At 36.3% G+C, this 19,255-nt stretch overlaps 1 protein-coding gene across 3 annotated transcripts in view; it reads right to left on the bottom strand.

Annotated features, from left to right (window-relative positions):
* Nucleotides 1-18,990, bottom strand: part of SDK1 (sidekick cell adhesion molecule 1) — a 416,540-nt gene extending 397,550 nt beyond the window's left edge. For all 3 annotated transcript variants that reach the window (XR_007504567.1, XM_049791764.1, XM_049791765.1), the window contains exons 1-2: nucleotides 18,965-18,990; nucleotides 17,272-18,662 (exon numbers count right to left, since the gene is read on the bottom strand). Coding sequence is in view for 2 of the 3 variants with exons in the window: in XM_049791764.1 (XP_049647721.1) it covers nucleotides 17,272-17,743 (472 nt within the window). In the remaining variant the exon portion in view is untranslated. The remainder of the gene's footprint in view (nucleotides 1-17,271; nucleotides 18,663-18,964) is intronic.
* Between the last annotated feature and the right edge of the window lie 265 nt (nucleotides 18,991-19,255).

Below are 19,255 nucleotides of genomic sequence, written 5' to 3'. Positions count from 1 at the left end.
CTTCTTGCATCAAAGCTACACAAGTACTAATAATAAATACACAGGCATTGTCCTGTGATCGTCCATACTGACATGCTGTTAGCACAGTCCTTGGCATAGTTTTGGTGATACACCAGTTATTAGCCTCCTAAACTGTGCTTGGACATGCTTTCAGTGTAGTGTGTCTACTAGGGGCTATTTCCAACATACATATTAGATGTACCCACCTTGTTTTGATGCAATATATGGTTCTATCATGCCAAATGGCTTCAATGCAGAGAACAGGCCTGGTCCATTTTGTTTAGCAACCCAGATGTGCTATTAGATTCTGCAATTGACTCTCAGCAGAGAAAAGTAGCCTTGCTGCTTCTTCCAAAGACCCAGTATCTTTCTCTCCAGGATATGAAATGTGGGTTCAGTCATGTCCCTCAGCACAAGGAGTTCAAATCTGAAATTCTTGTATCCCATTCCCTGAAAAGTGCCTATAACATGAAGCCACAGGACAAGGCTGGAAGTATTTTCCATTATCCAGCAGAAGCTGTCCTTTGTACATACTTCCAAACAGAGAAGAGTCAGTGGTCAAAAAGGAAAGGGCAAATGCATAAACACACAAACAAGAGGGATCCTGACTCTAGCATACTGAGCAGGAAATTCTTGAGAGGGAGCAGCCTTGAGTTCCTATGCCTGCCCCTAATATTGTTTATAATGTTTTTCTTCTATTTGAAATTGTACATGTGATCTGGAGGGTAGGGACAAGATCATGGAACTTCCCACTTTAATCAAGTATACCTACATTAAGCTCTGCACTATTACTGCTACATTATTGCAAGTTACCTGAGATAGCTTTTCAATTTAGAAATGTTATCTCTGCACAGCCCTGTAAAAGGGGGAACAGAGATAGATCAACAGACAGAATACACTAAATTTCAAAAAAGGAAAAAAAAAAAAAAAAAGACGACAGATCTCTTTCCATGTAAACAGCAAAATTAACTTTTTTCCCTAAAGCATTTTTTGTTCATTTAGTTCAAGTTTTTTATTCACTGGCTCTATACTAGTAAAAAACTACAAAATTTGAATTTTGCTTCATTTACTAAGACAATACTGTGCTTACATGTGGCTAAGCCTTGATTGATAGATTAAGGAGAAATTTCAGTCAATCTTTTAGATTTGTTTTGTGATTTTCTTTCTTGACACTACTCCATCCCCCCTAAGAAAATAATCTTAATTCCTTCTACAGTAATTATCCTTATATAAAACTATTTAAAATATAAACATATGTTTAACTGAGCTTTGCTCTTTTATTTGCAAGTATTTATCTGCAGTTTTTCCATCAGACCAAACGGGCCAAAAAGAAGTGCTGTCTGAAAAGGAACAAACATACAGTTAACAGAATCTACAAGTCCTCTTCAAACAGCTGTCTACTTAAATACAGATGAATACCCCAGATATTTCTCAAAAGTCTTATAAGTATCATGCCACTGAACATACCAATTTTCCCTGCCAATTGTACATTTTTATGTAACAGTAACTAGGTTGATGTCAAAGAACTGAAACAAAATTATATACCATATGTCATACCAGAAGCAGGTTATAAAGATTAGCATATTTATAAGACCAAAAAAATGCATTTTAAGTAATGCAAATATGAAAAAAACCTTTTTATTTGTAAAAGCATTTTTTTCCCCAAATCAACTTAAAGTATGCTTTTCTATTTTACTTTTACAAGATCAAAGAAATTAACTTCCATCCTGTAGGAAAAATCTTAGAGAGGGTAACATCTGATATTGTGCAAAATGTCAACAATCAATAATTTATCCTCTCCAACTGCAATGTTAGGGTCTAAACAATAATCCATTTCATCCAAGATAAGATGGAGAAGTCAGTCAATTTGGTAACCATCATAATGGCCCAAAACATTCCAAGTTGAAAACCATGTAGGGCAAGAACTGAACATATAACTCTAAGTTTCTAACTAAAATCCAGTATTTTTGACATGAGCCTACTTTTGCACATTTCTAATTGAGTATCTTGATTCATTTAGACAAACTTTTTCAATCAGCACTTTTTAAACTTTTTAAAACCCCATTTAAAAATCTGAAAAGTAGTGCTAATTGAAGATGAACAATTAAAAGCATGTGTTTTTAGCAGAAGACCAATATGCAAATTGTTATTAAAAACAAAGCTAATGGATAATTAGCAAGCTATACTTACCTTTATTATGGTCATTATCTCTCAAAGCAGCAATAAAGTCAGAATAATATTTGCCTACCTCCTGGAGACAAAGCTGATGGACTAACATGTACTTCAATGTATTCCACATGTATTTTGTTATGTTGCCTTTGGTGATAATATATAATTTAGCTAAGCCAATTTAACATCAATATCAAAATAGCTTGCCAGAGGAAACTGAAATATATATTTTGCCTAGTAGGAACATATTTTTTTATACAAGAATCCTCACAAAAAATTGTTACAATTCTCTAACAAAATTTTCAAAATGTGAAAAATTACTAAAAGTAACTTTAGATTAATAATTAAAAGTACCGAAAAAAATTATAAAACTCCTTTTGATGATGAGGCCAATTTTTCCCATTACTAAGGCATTCATTTTAAGAATCCAAAGCTGTGAGTAGCAGATTTTTATATTATTAACATTGCCATATGAACTAGTCAACATAATAAAGTCTCTAGTAAACTCTGATCAAACCATCTGCAAAGGTTTGGTTTTTCTGTCTTTATAATTTTCTGCACTTAGACTGAGAGTAATCTCGTCTTCATACACACTTTATGATACACTACTAATAATCTGTAGTAGAATTAATAGGGTAGTTTCCAGGAAGTAAGCAGTACAGCTACAAGAGTATTTTTGTTGCACAGTTCTTTCAACCTACTATTCATAGGTAAGAAAGTATTTTAATTTCCCTAAATAGCTGATAAGTAATACAGAAATATGCTTATTAAAATCTATTTTTCTTCCCATAAATGATGTCATATTGTCAAATGGATACAAAAAGTGAATGAATGAATGAATAAGTATTGCAGTAGCAATGCAATATTGATACTGTGCAAGTGCTTCACCAGCACTTGCTCCGATTATTTTGCCTTGGAAGAGTTTGCATAGGTTAGTTGTTGAGAACAATTCTGTGGATGATGCATGAAGAGAAATAGGATCCAAGATGGTGAAACAGCCATCAAGGCACTAAAGAAGATAAATGATGAAGGATTTCTCTACCACTGTAATCACAGTAATCAAATAATACTCTTCTACCTATCTCCAGCCTTATAAACAACACAGATCAGAGGGGATCCAGAAGACCATGTTTGGCAAGTAAATATCCTTTTCAAAAAAGTGATGGAATGTGCCATACTTAAGTATCACAACACTAATCCTTGTTTGATGTGCAGAAATTTGTGGCTTACATGCAAATACAAAGGTTCGATGTTCATTTTGATAAACGGGTTAGACTAACTGAAACCCGAGACACTGAAGGGTGAGAGACTTAACTGCATAGGCTTCAGGATTACAGCAGAGCTCTACCCCTCTGGAGTCCCCAGAGATTGTTGCTCTAAGACAACCTTCTGCTCTAAGAAAACCCTCTGCAAGAGCCAGCACTTTTTAGCTGGTTTTCCTATTGAACTTTTTTCCCTGTAACTTACAGTTTGAGGTATGTATTCTATTCTCTGCCCAGATGGACAGTGTCAGGAATTTATAGATAAGAACTCAAGAAAGATCCTTCATCTTCCAGTGTGGAAAAAGCCATTTATGCAGTATCTCTGTTGTCTCCCACACAGGACATCCTTTCTGCTAATAAAAGTCGCTGCAGTAGGTATAAAAAAAACCCAACACCACAACAACAACAACCAAAAAAAAAAAAAAAAAGGGCAGGTGAAAAAAGGGAGCAGGTGTAAGGGAAAGCTCTGGAAATACGGGATGCTGGTTTTTCTAGAAAGGACTGTAATTAGCCTAATAACTGACATATACACTATATAAGGAAGAAAAAAAAAAAGACCTTTTTGTGCTACGTGACTATGTAATAATGGACTTCATTTTTTTTCCCCACAAATTTAAAAGCACACTTAATAAATGACCAATAGTGATGACAGACTATCCTTTACCAAGGACTCAAAGAGCAAAGGTTTCAAAGAGCTTGAAACCTATTGCCTTTAGCTGTTTCTTCAAAGATAGTATGTCTGAAAGATCCAAACTCTTTGTTTCTGACAGAACTGCTGCACACACAGTGATATGAAAAAGCACAACTAAATAATTGAATAACCACAAGTATTTTGACTCTAACATGATTACATTTCACAATGCAGATTTATGAGATTCGAGATCTCCATTTAAGATCATGCCATTTCATACAGTTTCTCTCAGTCAATATAGAAGGTACAAAATGAAACTACATTTAGATGCAGTCATAAATACAAATTATGCTTAGAAATCTGAAATTCAGCAATATATGCATTTAAATCACATAAATTAATTTTATACCACTCTCCAGTAAATTACAGCATCACACAAAACACAAGATACTGGTATTAATGTCTCTATCTGAAACAAAAAAGAAATATTCCTCCCTGTTGTATGTCATTTGGCCTAAGAACAGCATCTTAAATGTTTATTAAGGTCACAACATTTTAGATAATTACTTCAATATCATTGTTTTCACATATTTTCAGACAACTAAGAAAGATTATAAAGGAATATTATGTGTTTAACAGCAACAAATATGATCAAAATGTGAAGCTAAAATTCTTAAAATATATTCTGATTTTTCTTTAAAATATTAAGAAAATGAATAGCCAGATAATTTGGGGGGGGGGGGGGGGGGGAACTTTGAAAGCTCTATATAAATAAACATGGATTGACTGCACATAGCAGAATGAGTTTTTTAAAACTCAAACACTGTACAAAGTTATAAGTTTAGACTTAAAATATCAGAAGCATTTTAAAATGGATTTTGATACATTTATGTGACATGAGAACAAATAAACCTTACAAAAGGAAGGAGGAGGCCTCCAAAATGAGTGTTTTAAAAACTGAGAAGTTGTTAGATGGCCTTAGTTAAGGCTGGGCACTATTCATACTATTTCTGTAGCTTACCTGCATGGTTTTTTTCTTTGCTTTATCACTCCATTGCTTCTGCCAGCAAAATTTAGAGGAGCAGGTGAAGGCAACTGAGTAGGAAAGAAGGAACTAAGAGTGGAAATTATTGCTAGAACAATATTTTCCTTCTTACACTGCACCCTGAGGGTCACAGTTCTGAACACTATAAGGGTGCAATTATTTAACTCAATGCCAAATGACACAAAACATTCTTTCAGATATGTTAAAATAACCTGTTAAAAAAAAAAGTTATTAAAAACAGGGCAGAGGCATTAAAATGTGATTTTGGAAAATGTAATTATGCAAAGCACTAATATGTCTAATAATTATAAGTTAATTTAAAATTTCTTTCTATGTAGATGTAATACTTTGTCTACAAAAAAACAGAAAAGAACTTCTGACCAGCATCAGTATAGGACTTCAGAAGGCTTGAACACACTGAAGGCTTCAAAAATCCCCAACATATCAATCACTATGGACAGTTCTTCATATGTACAGTAAATTCTACTTGTCAGCTTACTACATGAGCTCTGAATAGCTACGTCTTGTGTTTTATTTGCCTTTACGCAGCATATGACCAAGCATGCATACACACAGTTTACTCAGCATGTAGCCATTTTTCCAGAATTTCAAGGCAGCTGAGACCGTTGGATGTCTGGACAAGTGACTGAGAGCTGCAAATAGGCATGAAATCAACATTTGCCTTTCATACAGTATATAAGATTTGACTGAATTATGAGGAACCCGTATCTGGCAACTCTAGTACTGGTTTGGGGAGCTCTTTCAGTCAAGGCAGTCACATCCTTAGAACAGCACTGTATCTGGTCTTGTAATAAACAATAGCAAACATTTTCTTTCTTTCATAAGTTAGATAATTTCCACTGCCTTTGTCACATGTTAATAGTTCCAACAGAACTCTTCTGGTAAACACACAGATATGGATGTTAATTAAATTCAACTCAAGTGTGAGTGACAACTAGATGCATTGCACGTGCCCAACACCAACACTCACTAAGTAGTTATAAAAAATGTGCAATATGCCATAATTTACCAAAGCACCAATACCTAATCACTTCATGCTGCAATGAATTTCAAGTAAACATGAGTAGTTATGCCATTAATTCTAATTAACTGACAGCTAACAGTTACTCCACTATAGTGAACATTTGCACAAAAGCTGGTTTATCAGTATTTATAATGTCCAGCGGCTCTACAGAAAGATATTTAGAACACTAAGAATTCTTGTAAGAATTGTTCTTATATGTAAGAACATTTGTTCATATGCAAGTGTGGAAGTCCAAAAATACTCAGCACTGTATTTTTTATATACAATATGAAAACTTTGACCTCATTTGCATTAAACCATCAGGACAGATATTAAATAATGTCACTGATCATTTATTAACCTAATAACTCTTTTTGACCAGACTGCACAAGCACAAACTGACAGTTACTCTTTTCTTTTGTTTGCCAAGTCAGCTAAGTGATCAAGAGGAGCTAAGCTTTTTGTTATTACCCAGCTGCACTAGCACATGATGATTGAAAACTTCTGGGGATGTAACTTTAGGTAATATCAGAATATACCCTAGCAGAGAGGTTTTTCACAAGCTGAACAGTTTACACTGGCACTGATGTAACTGAGCCACAGAATAAAATTAGAAGATTAAAAATACTATCTCCTAATTCACCTGCCACCAATTCATACTGATAAATCACTTCCCTTTATTACTGTACTTGCCAACACAGGTGAAAGCTTTTGTATTTTGTCATTTGTAAGTATACAAAAATAACTCCTACTTACTGATCTTTGATTTAATCCTTGATTTATTAACTATCACAATGAAACTAACAATTTAAAGGGCAATGAAAACACAATCCTACTTAGTGAGAGTAGAACCTAGACCAAAGAATATCCTTCCTTCATTGAGCCCGCTTGGACTCAGCCATTTAGGGAAAGCCACCACTGTTTCTGAGGTAATTTTAAAAGCTCTATCTGCCTACAGCTTCCTCCGCTGACAGTTTTTAGTTTCGTTTGCCTGTGTTTTAGTTGTGGTTTAGTTGTGTTTATGTCTCTTCTCACTGACTGCCAACTTATAGAGGAAATTGCCTATAGAAAGGAAATACTAAAACATGTATTCAGCATAATGTCAAATGTATAAAATAAATTGGAAAAAAGTTTTATGTCTCTTTTCAGTCAAAGAGCATTTAGGGTGAAAGTGATACCACATTTGTTGGTGAAAACTATTTTGCAGTCATCAAGCTTCTATTCTGCATTGTTATAGATGAAAAGTATCCATCTCTGCCCATGAGATAAGGATGGTCTATTTGCAGAGCCATCTTACATTTTCTCACTGGCTGCTCCACTAATTTTTTTTTTAGTGGAGCTCAACAATTTGAAAATGTCAAAAACTTAAGTTTTAGATCTTACTGGATTTATGTAACAGAATTAATAAGATTTGTGCTCTTCAAATTTTAACAGGCACAACAGTTAACATTGCAGATTTTTATTAAAACCAGTATGCCTTAAATACATCTGTTTAGGTTTTGGGTAGCAGAAGGCATAGCTATACCCAGTATACAAAAGCTGAAAACTCTATTCATGAGAAACATGAATGGGACTGACATGGCATCATTTTAATTATGATACACTTACATAGTGAATGTAATATTGAATTACCAGCACTGAAAACTTTTGAGTTTGACATGACTGTCATTAACTCAGAATTCTCAACTGAAGATTCAGAAAAGTATGCATAAATATTTGACCCATTAAATGCTAATAATAAATCATATATAATGAAAATAATTAAATCTGAGGAAGATTGCTATCAACACTAGTATAGAAGAACTTGAGGAAAGATGTTAGGTACTACATAAATGACTTCAAATTTTCAAAATGCACAGGTATGAAATCTATCTTGCTGTGTTACTCGTTGATACTTCAAACTTGTGGATAAATGGGAGATTTATCCTCAGAGTCACCTGAAATTTTTCTGCTGATGACTTCATTAAACAATAGCATCACCAGCCTATTTTTTTAATTGAAATAAGGTAGAATCAATTAACCTATTCTCCAATTTCCATGAACAGAAACAATTAAAAGTGAAATTTTAGCCTTGTTGTATGGATAATGAGCACTAGCATGATCAGGCTCTGTGAATAGGAAACACCTTCTCTCAGTCTACAAATTTCAAGAAGTTGCTATCTAAAATATGTATTATTTTCAAGAGAAAAAAAAACTACAGACCTCTCAGTAGTTCTTAAAAGCTAAGAATCTTGCATGCTAGTTCCAAGAGAAAAGATAGCACAGAACTTAAAAAAAAAAAAAAAAAGTTTAAGATAACTAGAATATTATTTTCTTTTTAAAATGTTATTTTTAAAATGATGGCTGCACATGCCAATGCGGGAAATGAATTTAACAATGATCCACATATTTTTCTCTATTTAAGATATGTCCGATGTTACTCGAGATAAAGAAGCAACTAGTTATGTTTATTAAAAAAAATTCTAAAGGGAAATGGAAAATTAGTTGATAGCATTTACCTTAAAATCTGGTGTTTGAAGTGGCATGTATTAAAATGGTTTTAAAAAGTAACTTCAGTTACTCCCTCTTCAAAAACAAATGTAACTTCTTCATGGCAATAAAAATAGCAAAAGGAAAAACACAGGAGTTACTATTCTTGATCTTTTACCTCTTATGTAACATTTTTGAAAAACAATGCCTGGGATAATCTACCGTTAAACAATCTTTCCGATTATCTGTGGTGAACAAGGTCTTCCAGCACAATAAAAGCCCTGCTTTAGATAATACAAGTGTCCTAGAAAAGCTATTCTGTGTCCAGTTAGAGGATAACTAAGGAATCTGTTCTACATTTCACATATAGAATCAGGGGGTTTAAACTATCACCTCAGTCTTTTATTAACAGTAGGTATTATTTGTATTACAATAGCATGTAGGAGCAATAATCAGAGACCAGAAGCACATTGTCGTAGAGGCTCTATCAACCTGGGACAAAAAGATAAAGCAAATAGAGGACAACAGTGAGACACACAGATGGGCATACATGCGAACAATGAGACAGTCTTCATCATGGGACGACAGCATTTCCAGTGCATTTTCAGGTAGGCTACTGTAAAAGGTTTTTTTATGAATCATAGAAAAAAAAAAAGAGTTCCTGAAGACTTTAAAGGACATATTTGTTCACAGACAAAGAGTTTCTCCTAAACAATAGGGACAGCAGGGAAGAAAGCACAAGGGTGCTATTTTGCAAATGTTACTTTAGCATGATAGGTTAGAATCTGAGTTTATTCAACTTCTTGATACTGAAGGAAAGAAAAGAGTCCCAAACAATCTGCAAGAAAAGTTAGTTGTACCTCTACATGCACAGATTCAAGAGGACTTAAAATTATGCTAATCAGTACACACATTTAGAAATACTGACAGAGAATTACCCTTACCTCCTCCCACCCACTTCAACACTACTGCAGTGTGTCACTTGCCATGTGTCATGTTATGATAAATGTATTATTTTTGAATTACAAGTATGGCATAGCACCATATATTTCTTTCCCAATCACTACGTACCATTTAGTTATTTCAGAAGTATTTAGTCATGAATGTCCTTTGCACTTCTAGACATATAAGAAATAAGAAACAAGGAACACTCCCCAATGTGCAAGATAGTAATGACACAAATATTAGATGAGCAAACAGTGCCAGTATAACAAAATGCATTTTTTCTAAACGTCTGAACATTTGAAATGTCCTATGAACTCAATGCCAAAAACACCTATCAAAGCCACAACATTCTTAGCTAATAAATATAGAAAGTTAGACAAATATGAATCTGAGGATGAAAGTAGTGTCTACTAGATCTTCTGATTCTTTGTGTAATAATCAGTTACAAACTTCAATTTCAGCTGGAATCAATGTGGGACTATTTTGGCAACATGTACTGGAGCTATGTATCATTATTCTCTACTTTCTGGTCCAAAAGGACTATACCCAACAAATTATTTTTTAGATAACTTGTTAGACCTAGGAGTTTATTAGAAAAATATATGGCTTATGTCTTGAAAGACCATAAAGTGGTTTAAAGAGACCTAAGGGACAATGATTTATCTACCAGAATCAACCTTCTCTTCAGGCTGCAGCAATAGAGCATAGAAATGTGAAAAACAGGATTAAAGATTCAAGTTATCTGCTTAAAAACCACAAATGCGTTATCACTTATCAAAAATGGCACTTCAAAAGTTATCTGGATGGTGTGACATAAGATTGTACAATCCACTTCCACATTTTGCATAAAGTGGTGTTAAAGATTTCCTTTTATGAGAGTTGTTGGAAGTCACACCACCATTTTTACCTGCTGAATCTGCCTGTTAGATACAAATGTTAAGAAGTCATACCTGTGGAATTTGCAACTTAAGATACAGTTGTTGGGTTTTTTTAAGAAAAAAAATGTTATTCCCATTATCAGTCTTGAGAATTGAGATATATGGGGATTAAGGGGAATATTCATATTACGTAACTTTAGCACTTACCTTACAAGCTTAGGTTAGGAAGACTTTAGGAAGACTCCATCTAACAGAGGGTAAACTCACTGAAAGGGTCTTTCAGAGAAAAAATCCAAAGTTAAGTCTTCTAAACCACTCCTTTATAAAGGCACTAACCTTTCTATTTTCTACCCAGGAACAGCAGCCTCCACGTGTTTGTAAGAAGTTAGGCGGCGTACTTCCCTTGTGTTTTGTCTGAGTCTGAAAACTCCTTAAGAATTTAAACCGATCTTAGTGATGGCTGCCAGGGTCATGCCCTCTGGCCATGCATTCCCATCACCTCTTTTGCTTTGTCCCTGATGCTTGTGTAACCCCAGTTTGAGCTAGTTCAGGGAGCTGAACAGCTGAAAATTAACTTTAAAAACACTTCCCTTAAAAGGCCTAGATCTACATTTTCAGTATTAGTGAGGGTGTCATTTGTCTTACACCTCAGGGGAATTTCACAGATAAAACATATGATTAGCAACAGACTAGTATATATTCTAGTAACAGATTTATTATTTTTCTTAGCAAGGGCAGAACAAAAAATAACCCTTAGTAAACCAAAGACACTAATGCTCAAGATACAGTATACAAATACCATGTGTGTCTAGAAGCTAACTAATTAAGTTAGTATGCACATTAAAATAAAAGGTTCTTCCCTTCTAAGCCATGTAACTAACCCCTTAAGCTCAGACCTACAAGTGCTACATGAACTAATTCCTACAGAACCTATTGGAAGTTCCAGGGCCGTGACATTTCAACGACCATGTGCATAAAGGAATAGGGAAGTTTTACTTACATGAAAAAAAAATTCATCGCATCTATTTAACACCTATTTATAACCAATAAACTGAGAAAACAATACGCTTCCCATAATAAAACATGCCAACTACTAAACACCTCCAATTTAATAAATTTAACCAGGCTACATGTGAGTCCACTTATCAGAAGGGTCCTAGGGAATGGAAATTATGAAATTGTCTGAAATAGTCTGTAACAAGACCAACATCAGCACAGACAGAAATAACTCCAGAAACCCCAATTTCTTCAGGAACAGACCTTTCATGGAGTTATATTTTTGTTCTGCATGAGCTATATGGGTGGTGAAGGGTCATCTTTGAGGCACATGGAGCGAAGAGTCTTTATTCACTAGAAAATACTCACTCAATAGTCAGAAATAGAAACCTAGTCTCACCAATCACCTGCTTTCCAGCTGTAATAACTGTAAGTAGTCTAATCCAATGCCACACTATAGCTGCTAACAGTTCTTCCTTTAGTCCACACAAAAGTTGTCTTGTGCTAAATTTAAAAGATTTGAAGTAAATGAAAGATGTAGCCAAGCACTGACAAGAAAACAAAATACTGAAAAACTGATCAATGAGCAGTATTCGGTCTTATTTCTGACTAATGTAGAGAGTAAAATAATATGTGTCAATTTAAATTTAATCACAATCCAGATGCATAAAGAATTCAGATTAAAGATGCACAAGCTACCTTAGTTCTGGCATTTTCTAATCTCTGCACAAATCTTACAAAAATTATTCTAGTTTATATATTACAACTTCAAGAAAACACAATTTTGGAAAGACCAACAAATCATCAATTTGTTCATTAAAAACTATTTAAATACATATTGTGTAGGTACATATGCAGAGAAAGAAAGGTCCATTTCTGCAATGAACTCAGTCAGCATGAACAAGATTTTGCTCCATGAGGAATCTAATTGCCTCTAGTCTGCCCACAGATTCATTACAGCAAAAAGGTTGAAGTGAACCAAATAACTAGTCCATTCAGAAAGTGATGCTCAGGTAAAACTGTATACAAAGTTGCTAAATGCATTAACATCTTTTATTTTAACCAAAAGTGTGTTCAAGACTTGTACATATGTGCTGGTAAGAACAATAAAACACCACCACCACCAAATCCCTCTGAGACATACAAAAGCCCAAGCCCTTCACTTAACAGCCTCCTAATAATTCACTTTAAGATTGTTTATTAAAATTTCTGTGGTTTGTTTAATCAGTCAGACAATCTTTAAAATATTAGCCAATATTTGTCTTTGTTATTCAAAATATATGACTATGCACAGAGATGACAGAACCTTCCAGAACAACTTTTCAAGGACTATGAGCCATGCACACGGATTCCCTTCCGTTCTTCTGAAGTGATGTGAAAAGTCACACAGCATAACTGCCACAACCTCTCTCCCCGTACCTGGGTCATTCCTGGTCTAAGCATCTTCTGGTAGTGCATGAAAACAACATTGATAAACGCCTATTACATACGGTCTTTCTTCACCTCTAATATTACTGCAATCTCAAGAAACTATTGGAAACTCTGTACTTAAGATGTTAATAGACAGATATACATATCTCTTTGAAGTTGCTTTGAGAAGTCTTGAGAAGTCATTTTTCAGCAAAACATAAGCATATAAACCAAACCTAGATTTACCACAGTAGAAAGAGTTGGAAGTCACATGATATGGCCACAGAAAAAGCCAACTGTCTCCACCCCATTTCTATTTAGAGTAGGCTTGTATCTACCCCTCCAAATCAATTTTTTAATTGTTATAATTATATACACAAAGAATTCACCTGTTTAAAAACCAACACATACTTAAGATGTTCATCTAAAGAAAGGGAACACAAGAGGTAAATCCAATACAAATTTATGAGTTTCCAATAAACAGTAACAGAATCTTTTGGAATTAGAAATGCATCATTCTACATTTAATTCAGAATGCTTTTCACTCTCCAGTAAGTATTGCCCTCACATTTAACCGTCTCTTTGTCCTTCCAACAACTAAATACTCTATACAAGTTGCTTATCATGTCTGCATCTAATGCAATTTGAAATTTGCTTGAAAATGCTTCCTACACTTAGCATATTTATAAGTTACACCAGATCAAATATTTGAATTAAAAAAGTTGGGCCCCAGAAATATTTTCTTCTATCTTCCATGTCACGGCTTCTGTCAAAGCGTAGTAGATATCAATATCACCTTAAATGCACATTCAGGTACATGTAGAATTCTGAATTACAGATTTGATCAAGTAGCATAAAAAGAGTACATTTCCATTGCTCTAAAACTAAGAAAAATCAGACAAGCTTCTCTTTCTTAATATTTAAAGATAACTATCTCCTGTAGGAGAAGCTTAAAGCTTTGCACTGATTTTATTTATTTTAAAATCATTCTGAACAACAGCCATCAATCTGAAGAAGTATATTTTCTAAGTATTGTTTCACTCTTCAACAAAAGTAAGACATTGGGAAGGTACTGAAATCCATTAAGATGCATGTGGAGTAGCCTCTAGCAACTTCCAGCCTGTTTAAATAAGCAGAATTTTTCTATTTCCATACAAATATTCTGGTATTTTAGTAAACATTTTGTACCTCAGTAGACAACAGTGTTTGTTAATCTCTCACCTAACTAATAAATTCCAATCCTGCAACAAGCCCTATGTATTCAACAGGACTATGCCCAGGCATGCTAGACCACTGAGCTAGAGGTCACTGCAGGATAACATTCTTCTCAGTAGTTACTGTGTCGAAATGATTCACTTCTACCATCACCTTGCAAATTCTAATTTGATAATTATAGCGATTATCAATTAGCATCTCATCACTATTTGATGACACACAATGACTTGAGGCTAACTAGCACCTAATACTCAAATTTAACAAAAATGCCATGAAAAGAGGCATCATGGCAGAGGCTAGCAGGCATGAAGAACTGAGTAAACAAAGAAATGTGCAACAGTTTTCAGACTCTTACAGGTTAATTTTTCTGACAAGCTTCCCATTCACAGATGGGCCAATGTAGCAAGCCGGGTGAGACACAGACATAGTCTGAATGGCATTTATGCAGATCTGCAGCCATTATAGAAGCTGGAATACCACTCTAGGCTACATTCGTAGGACAGGCCACAACCTTTGTCATCTCTATGTTTCTTCCACCCAGAAAAACTGCTCCCATTAACGAGAAGGTCTGCACTAACAATACTAAGGTTCAAAGAAAATACTTTATTATTCAGTACAATAAACCACTGTATGTTTCATAAGAATTAAATTCACTTTGAAGAGGAAAAAGAAATCAAATAAATTGTTATATCTAATTACATACCACAACTACCAGAAGACAGAAAAGCTAAGTACAAAATGAATTTACAAGTTGTTTTATCTACAGTCCGCCTCTAGTTCTGCTTTTACATGGATGATCATTCAAGTCTAGAGAATACTCAACCAACCTGTTGGCAGTTGAAAACCTTTTCTTCCATTCACCTTACAGCATGAAATACTTAATCTCAACGACTTTATCTAATCTGTTTCCTATGAACTAAGAACCTGCATTTCAGGATGCCTGAAATATTTCTTCAATGCTGAAATAGTTATTATAGAAACATCAGCTGGTTATAGCATAGTATTATGATTCATTCAAAATAGCCATGGCCCATATATTTAGAATGTTCATTTTTTTATCACATAAAAAGACTGGAGTCATGTAATTCTCTCATGCGTATGACCACATCATTCCATTAAAAACTTTCTGTGGGCTGTAGCAGAATTTCCATTTTAATCAAGGACTTTTATAAAAAACTGTCATCTTCTCTCTAAGGTAAATTTTTGCATGGAAATTATGAATGTATTAGAATCCATTAGAATTCAGAGTGCAAAAGAATCGTAAGTTATAAATGAATACAAATTTTGTGAAAACCTAATAGAAGCACTCTGCATTAAGACCTCCATGCTGGTTTATGTATTGAAGAATTTTTAGAGGACTAACTGTAATTTGCATTTTCTGCATTATATAAAAATAAAAACTTATTTTGTTTCTGCATTATATAATTGTTTTATGTTTCATTGCTTAATGTCTTCTAAACTCTATGCCTTTATCTGCACCAATATTTCTCAGAAATAATGTATCTTATTTTCTTCGCTACCCCTCCCCCTCTTAAATACTTATGGGTAAAAGTAACTTGGTGTTAGGACTTTAGGATAGTTTGTAAACACTACATAATCCCCTGCAATATATATTACCTAAAACTGATACTACTGCAAATGCTTAGCAGTCTGAAATATGCTATTGAAAAATTTTTCTATACTATGTGGTAAACAAAAGTTTCCATTCACTTTTTACGGCTAGTTTACTACTAACCACAGAAAACTGTTTTACATGGCATCTAAATTGATTCCTGAATCACTGGCACTTAAAACTGCCTTATATGAAAAATCTTTGCGTTTTTAATCTAAACAGCAAGAATCATCAGCATTTGTCTTCCAAAATAAAGCATCATGTTGGCATCTATCAACAACAACTAACAAAAGAAAAAAAGTTATGGGAATTCTAACTGGCAGAGGGAATTATTTCAGGTATGTCTTGTTTCAGAATAACAATACCCTGTTAGGGCTTGCAGGCCTCAGCATAAGTAGTTTGGGAATAGCAATGACAGCATAAACAAAGCACTGAAAAAGGTTTATGAGGGTGGAGTCCATTATTAAACACCTGATTAAAACTCTTCTGTATCCTGCGGCTCCAAACTTTCTGAGGATACAGTAGTAAACCCTGAGCTGACAAACTACAGCAGACTTGGCTTATAACCCCTCTTCCTCAACACACAAGCCCATCCAGTTATTAAAATTGAAGGCACCGTTGTTCCCTGTGAAATACTTGAAAACAAAGAACTAAAACACAAAGACCATTCCCCTTCATAGAGTATTAACTTCCGCTTTTAATAACTAACTCATCGTCCCACACGATACAGTTCTGCATTGTCCAACACATACCACTTCAGCCAGACAATGCACACAGCAATAAAACTCAATCCAGCAAAGAAAGTGAAAGCTGCGTTTGTTCAGCCTGTTATTTGGCGCAGCCAACTGTAATGCTTCTGCCTGCCATTTATTGTTTACTCTGTCAAAGGATTATTAAGAATTAAGCTACATTTGGCAATTTTTTGAGAAGGGAATTTACATGCAAAGTGACTGACACTTGATATTTAAAGTCTATTGGTCGACTCTGACCCTTCGTTTACAAGTGACTCATTTGACTGCAAGGATCTCTGATGTGGAAACGCTCAGATACGAATCAATTGCAGTTTTTGTCTCAGCTAAATGTTACTTGGCAATCCAAAAGAAATGAACAATGCTCGAACGGAGGTTCACACAGAATAGTACTCATATGTTTAAAGAATTGCATTTACATGCCTGATTTAGTTCTAGTCGGCGGATTTATGACTCCCCTTCTCCTAATAACTTATCTCAGTGCACAGTGTTTTTAAACACACACACACAAGCAGCAGTTAACTCTTTTGCTGCCTAAAAGAACAGAAATGTACGGACGTATTTAAGTAAATAAAAAAAGCAGGTGGGGTCCCCATAGGGCTTTTGATTCTCTGTGGGAGGTTGGGATAGGGGAAGGATAGGATGAGAAAGGGAGAGAAACATGTAGGTACAGTTTGCAAATCCCTGTTCCATAAAGAAACGATTGTGTGTAAGAAACGACCATTCCTACACGAAATCAGTGCGAATTCTGCAGTTTACCTCTGGTAAGGGTAAAGTAAAAGGGTTTCTCTGTACCCGAGCGAGATTCCCTTCCTCTTAGAAGGCAGATGCAGCATTTCTATAAACAAAAATGTCTCTAGCCCTACCTTGTGCCAGTGCTTGCAACATGTGGAGCTGAAGCAACAGAAACGCCCACCATCCCCGACAGAAGATGAAACAGAAGTTTAACTTTATCATCATTCCGCCTCGCCTGCTATTCCTTCGGGCAATAATTTCGCGATCCACCCTTCTTTCAACCGTTATTGCCTCACTGATCCCCATCCGATCCGACTGCCTGCCACTCCTGACAGCGCTTTGGTCATTGCTCATTCCGCACCCCGAGGCCGGGCTCTCTGTGGTGGATTGGGAACATCGCCCGCTGCCTTTGCCCAGGAGTTTGGGGGGGACTGAAGCCCCCACTTCACAGGAACGGCGGACTCTTTGATTTGTGCTCACTTTGCATGCAACCCGAAAGGAGCCCTCCGCGTGCCTCCCGGTATGATAATCGCCACCTAAGTCAATGTTTCTTGTGGAGGTATTGATTGCACCAAAACAACCAGTCAGAAATGTGAAACACATGTTTCTCTGCACTGTCACATCCAATGCCTTCAACAGAGAGGGAGTAAGTTTATTGGCGTCAGTATTTCAGTAAATCCGGATCCTTCAGCACATCGCTAACAGAAACAGAGAAAGACTGATCCATCTTAGCCACCAGCAGACAACCCAAGACAATCCAAAGAGTACCTTTCATACCGCAACGATGATGGAAACTGTTACCCCTGTGATTTTTGTGAAGCGTGGTGAGTTTTCCAGCATGTGTCCCATTCTGCTCTAAAAACCTTGCGATGGAAGTGTTAAATTCTCGTAGAAGGGGGGAAAAAAAAAGCTCGAGGAAAAAAAAAAAACCTAATTGAAAGTGTCTCGCTATTCCTTGCGCTAAGGATTTATTTCAGACAATTTCAAGATTAGCCATGCAGACAGGGTAGTCTCCAGATATCCCCGCAAAGCTCTGCATAGTTTATATTAATCCGATTTTCTTTTGGATACAAATCTCTACCGTCAATAGAAGGGTTTGAAGGGTCCTCGAGCAGGTAAATTGAGCAGCTCTGGCTGTGATTCCAGCTCGTTGTGCAGTCAGTCAGCCACAGGCCAGCGGCAGTGTCACTTGAACTCTCACGTTCAGCCGGAGGTAGGGAAAACCTCAGTTGATCATATCTCCCTCCTCCTCGAAGATTGGTGCTGGTCTCTTTCTTGCAGGGAGACCACGACAAAAATCACCTCTAACACGTAAAGCTCTTTTCTTCTGGCCAGCTACGGACGCAGCAACGAAACAAACCCTCAGCTGGTTAGTGTCCGGAGCGGGGGGAGGGAAAACCTCCCGAAACAAACAGCAACAAGGTGAAATCCTTCCAGCTTTGCTTAGATGGACTCCTGCTTTCCGTGTTTATGCAGCCCAGGGATCCTGGTTCTTCCTCGGAGCCTCTCTCCCTTACAGAAGCTGTAAACACAAGAGGCAAAGCGCTATCACAACAGCAGCAGCGGCGGCAATAAAACCGTACCGAAAAAAAAAAAAAAAAAAACCAAACCAAAAAACCCACAACCAAAACCCACCCACCAAACAAAAAAGCGCTGAAGGTTTTACATTTAAACAATGCATCGGGTGTTGTTTCAGTCCCGCCTTCCGTAAAGGGAAAAGTTTCGTGGGGGATTCCCTCCCCCCCCCCCCTCATTAAAAAGAAAGAATACGAGTAGTTATAAAAGAAGTACACCCAGGATAAACGCAAGTTAAAAACAAAGCACCTAGGCGCGAAGTTGATCAAACAAAAATCCTGTCAGCTCCCCCTCCCCATCCCCCCCTCCCCGAAAGACAGCCTGAACTTTTCTCGCCTCCTTCAGCACCAGCGCGGTTTTAACCCTCCCCTGGCAGCAGGCTCGCACTTCACCCGCCATCCCTCCCGGGCGCCTACCTCACCGTCTCCGCCCCGCGTCCTCGCTCCCCTCTCACCTCCCTCAAAACCGGCAGACACACTCCCCGCCCCGGCCGCCGCGCCTGCTGGCTCACCTCCCGTCTCCCTTCACGCCTCTCCACAG

Source organism: Accipiter gentilis, chromosome 33 (assembly GCF_929443795.1).
Source record: "Accipiter gentilis chromosome 33, bAccGen1.1, whole genome shotgun sequence".
NCBI lineage: Eukaryota > Metazoa > Chordata > Aves > Accipitriformes > Accipitridae > Astur > Astur gentilis.
The sequence above is the reverse complement of the archived record's forward strand: the minus strand, read 5'-3'. Positions and strand labels throughout refer to the sequence as shown.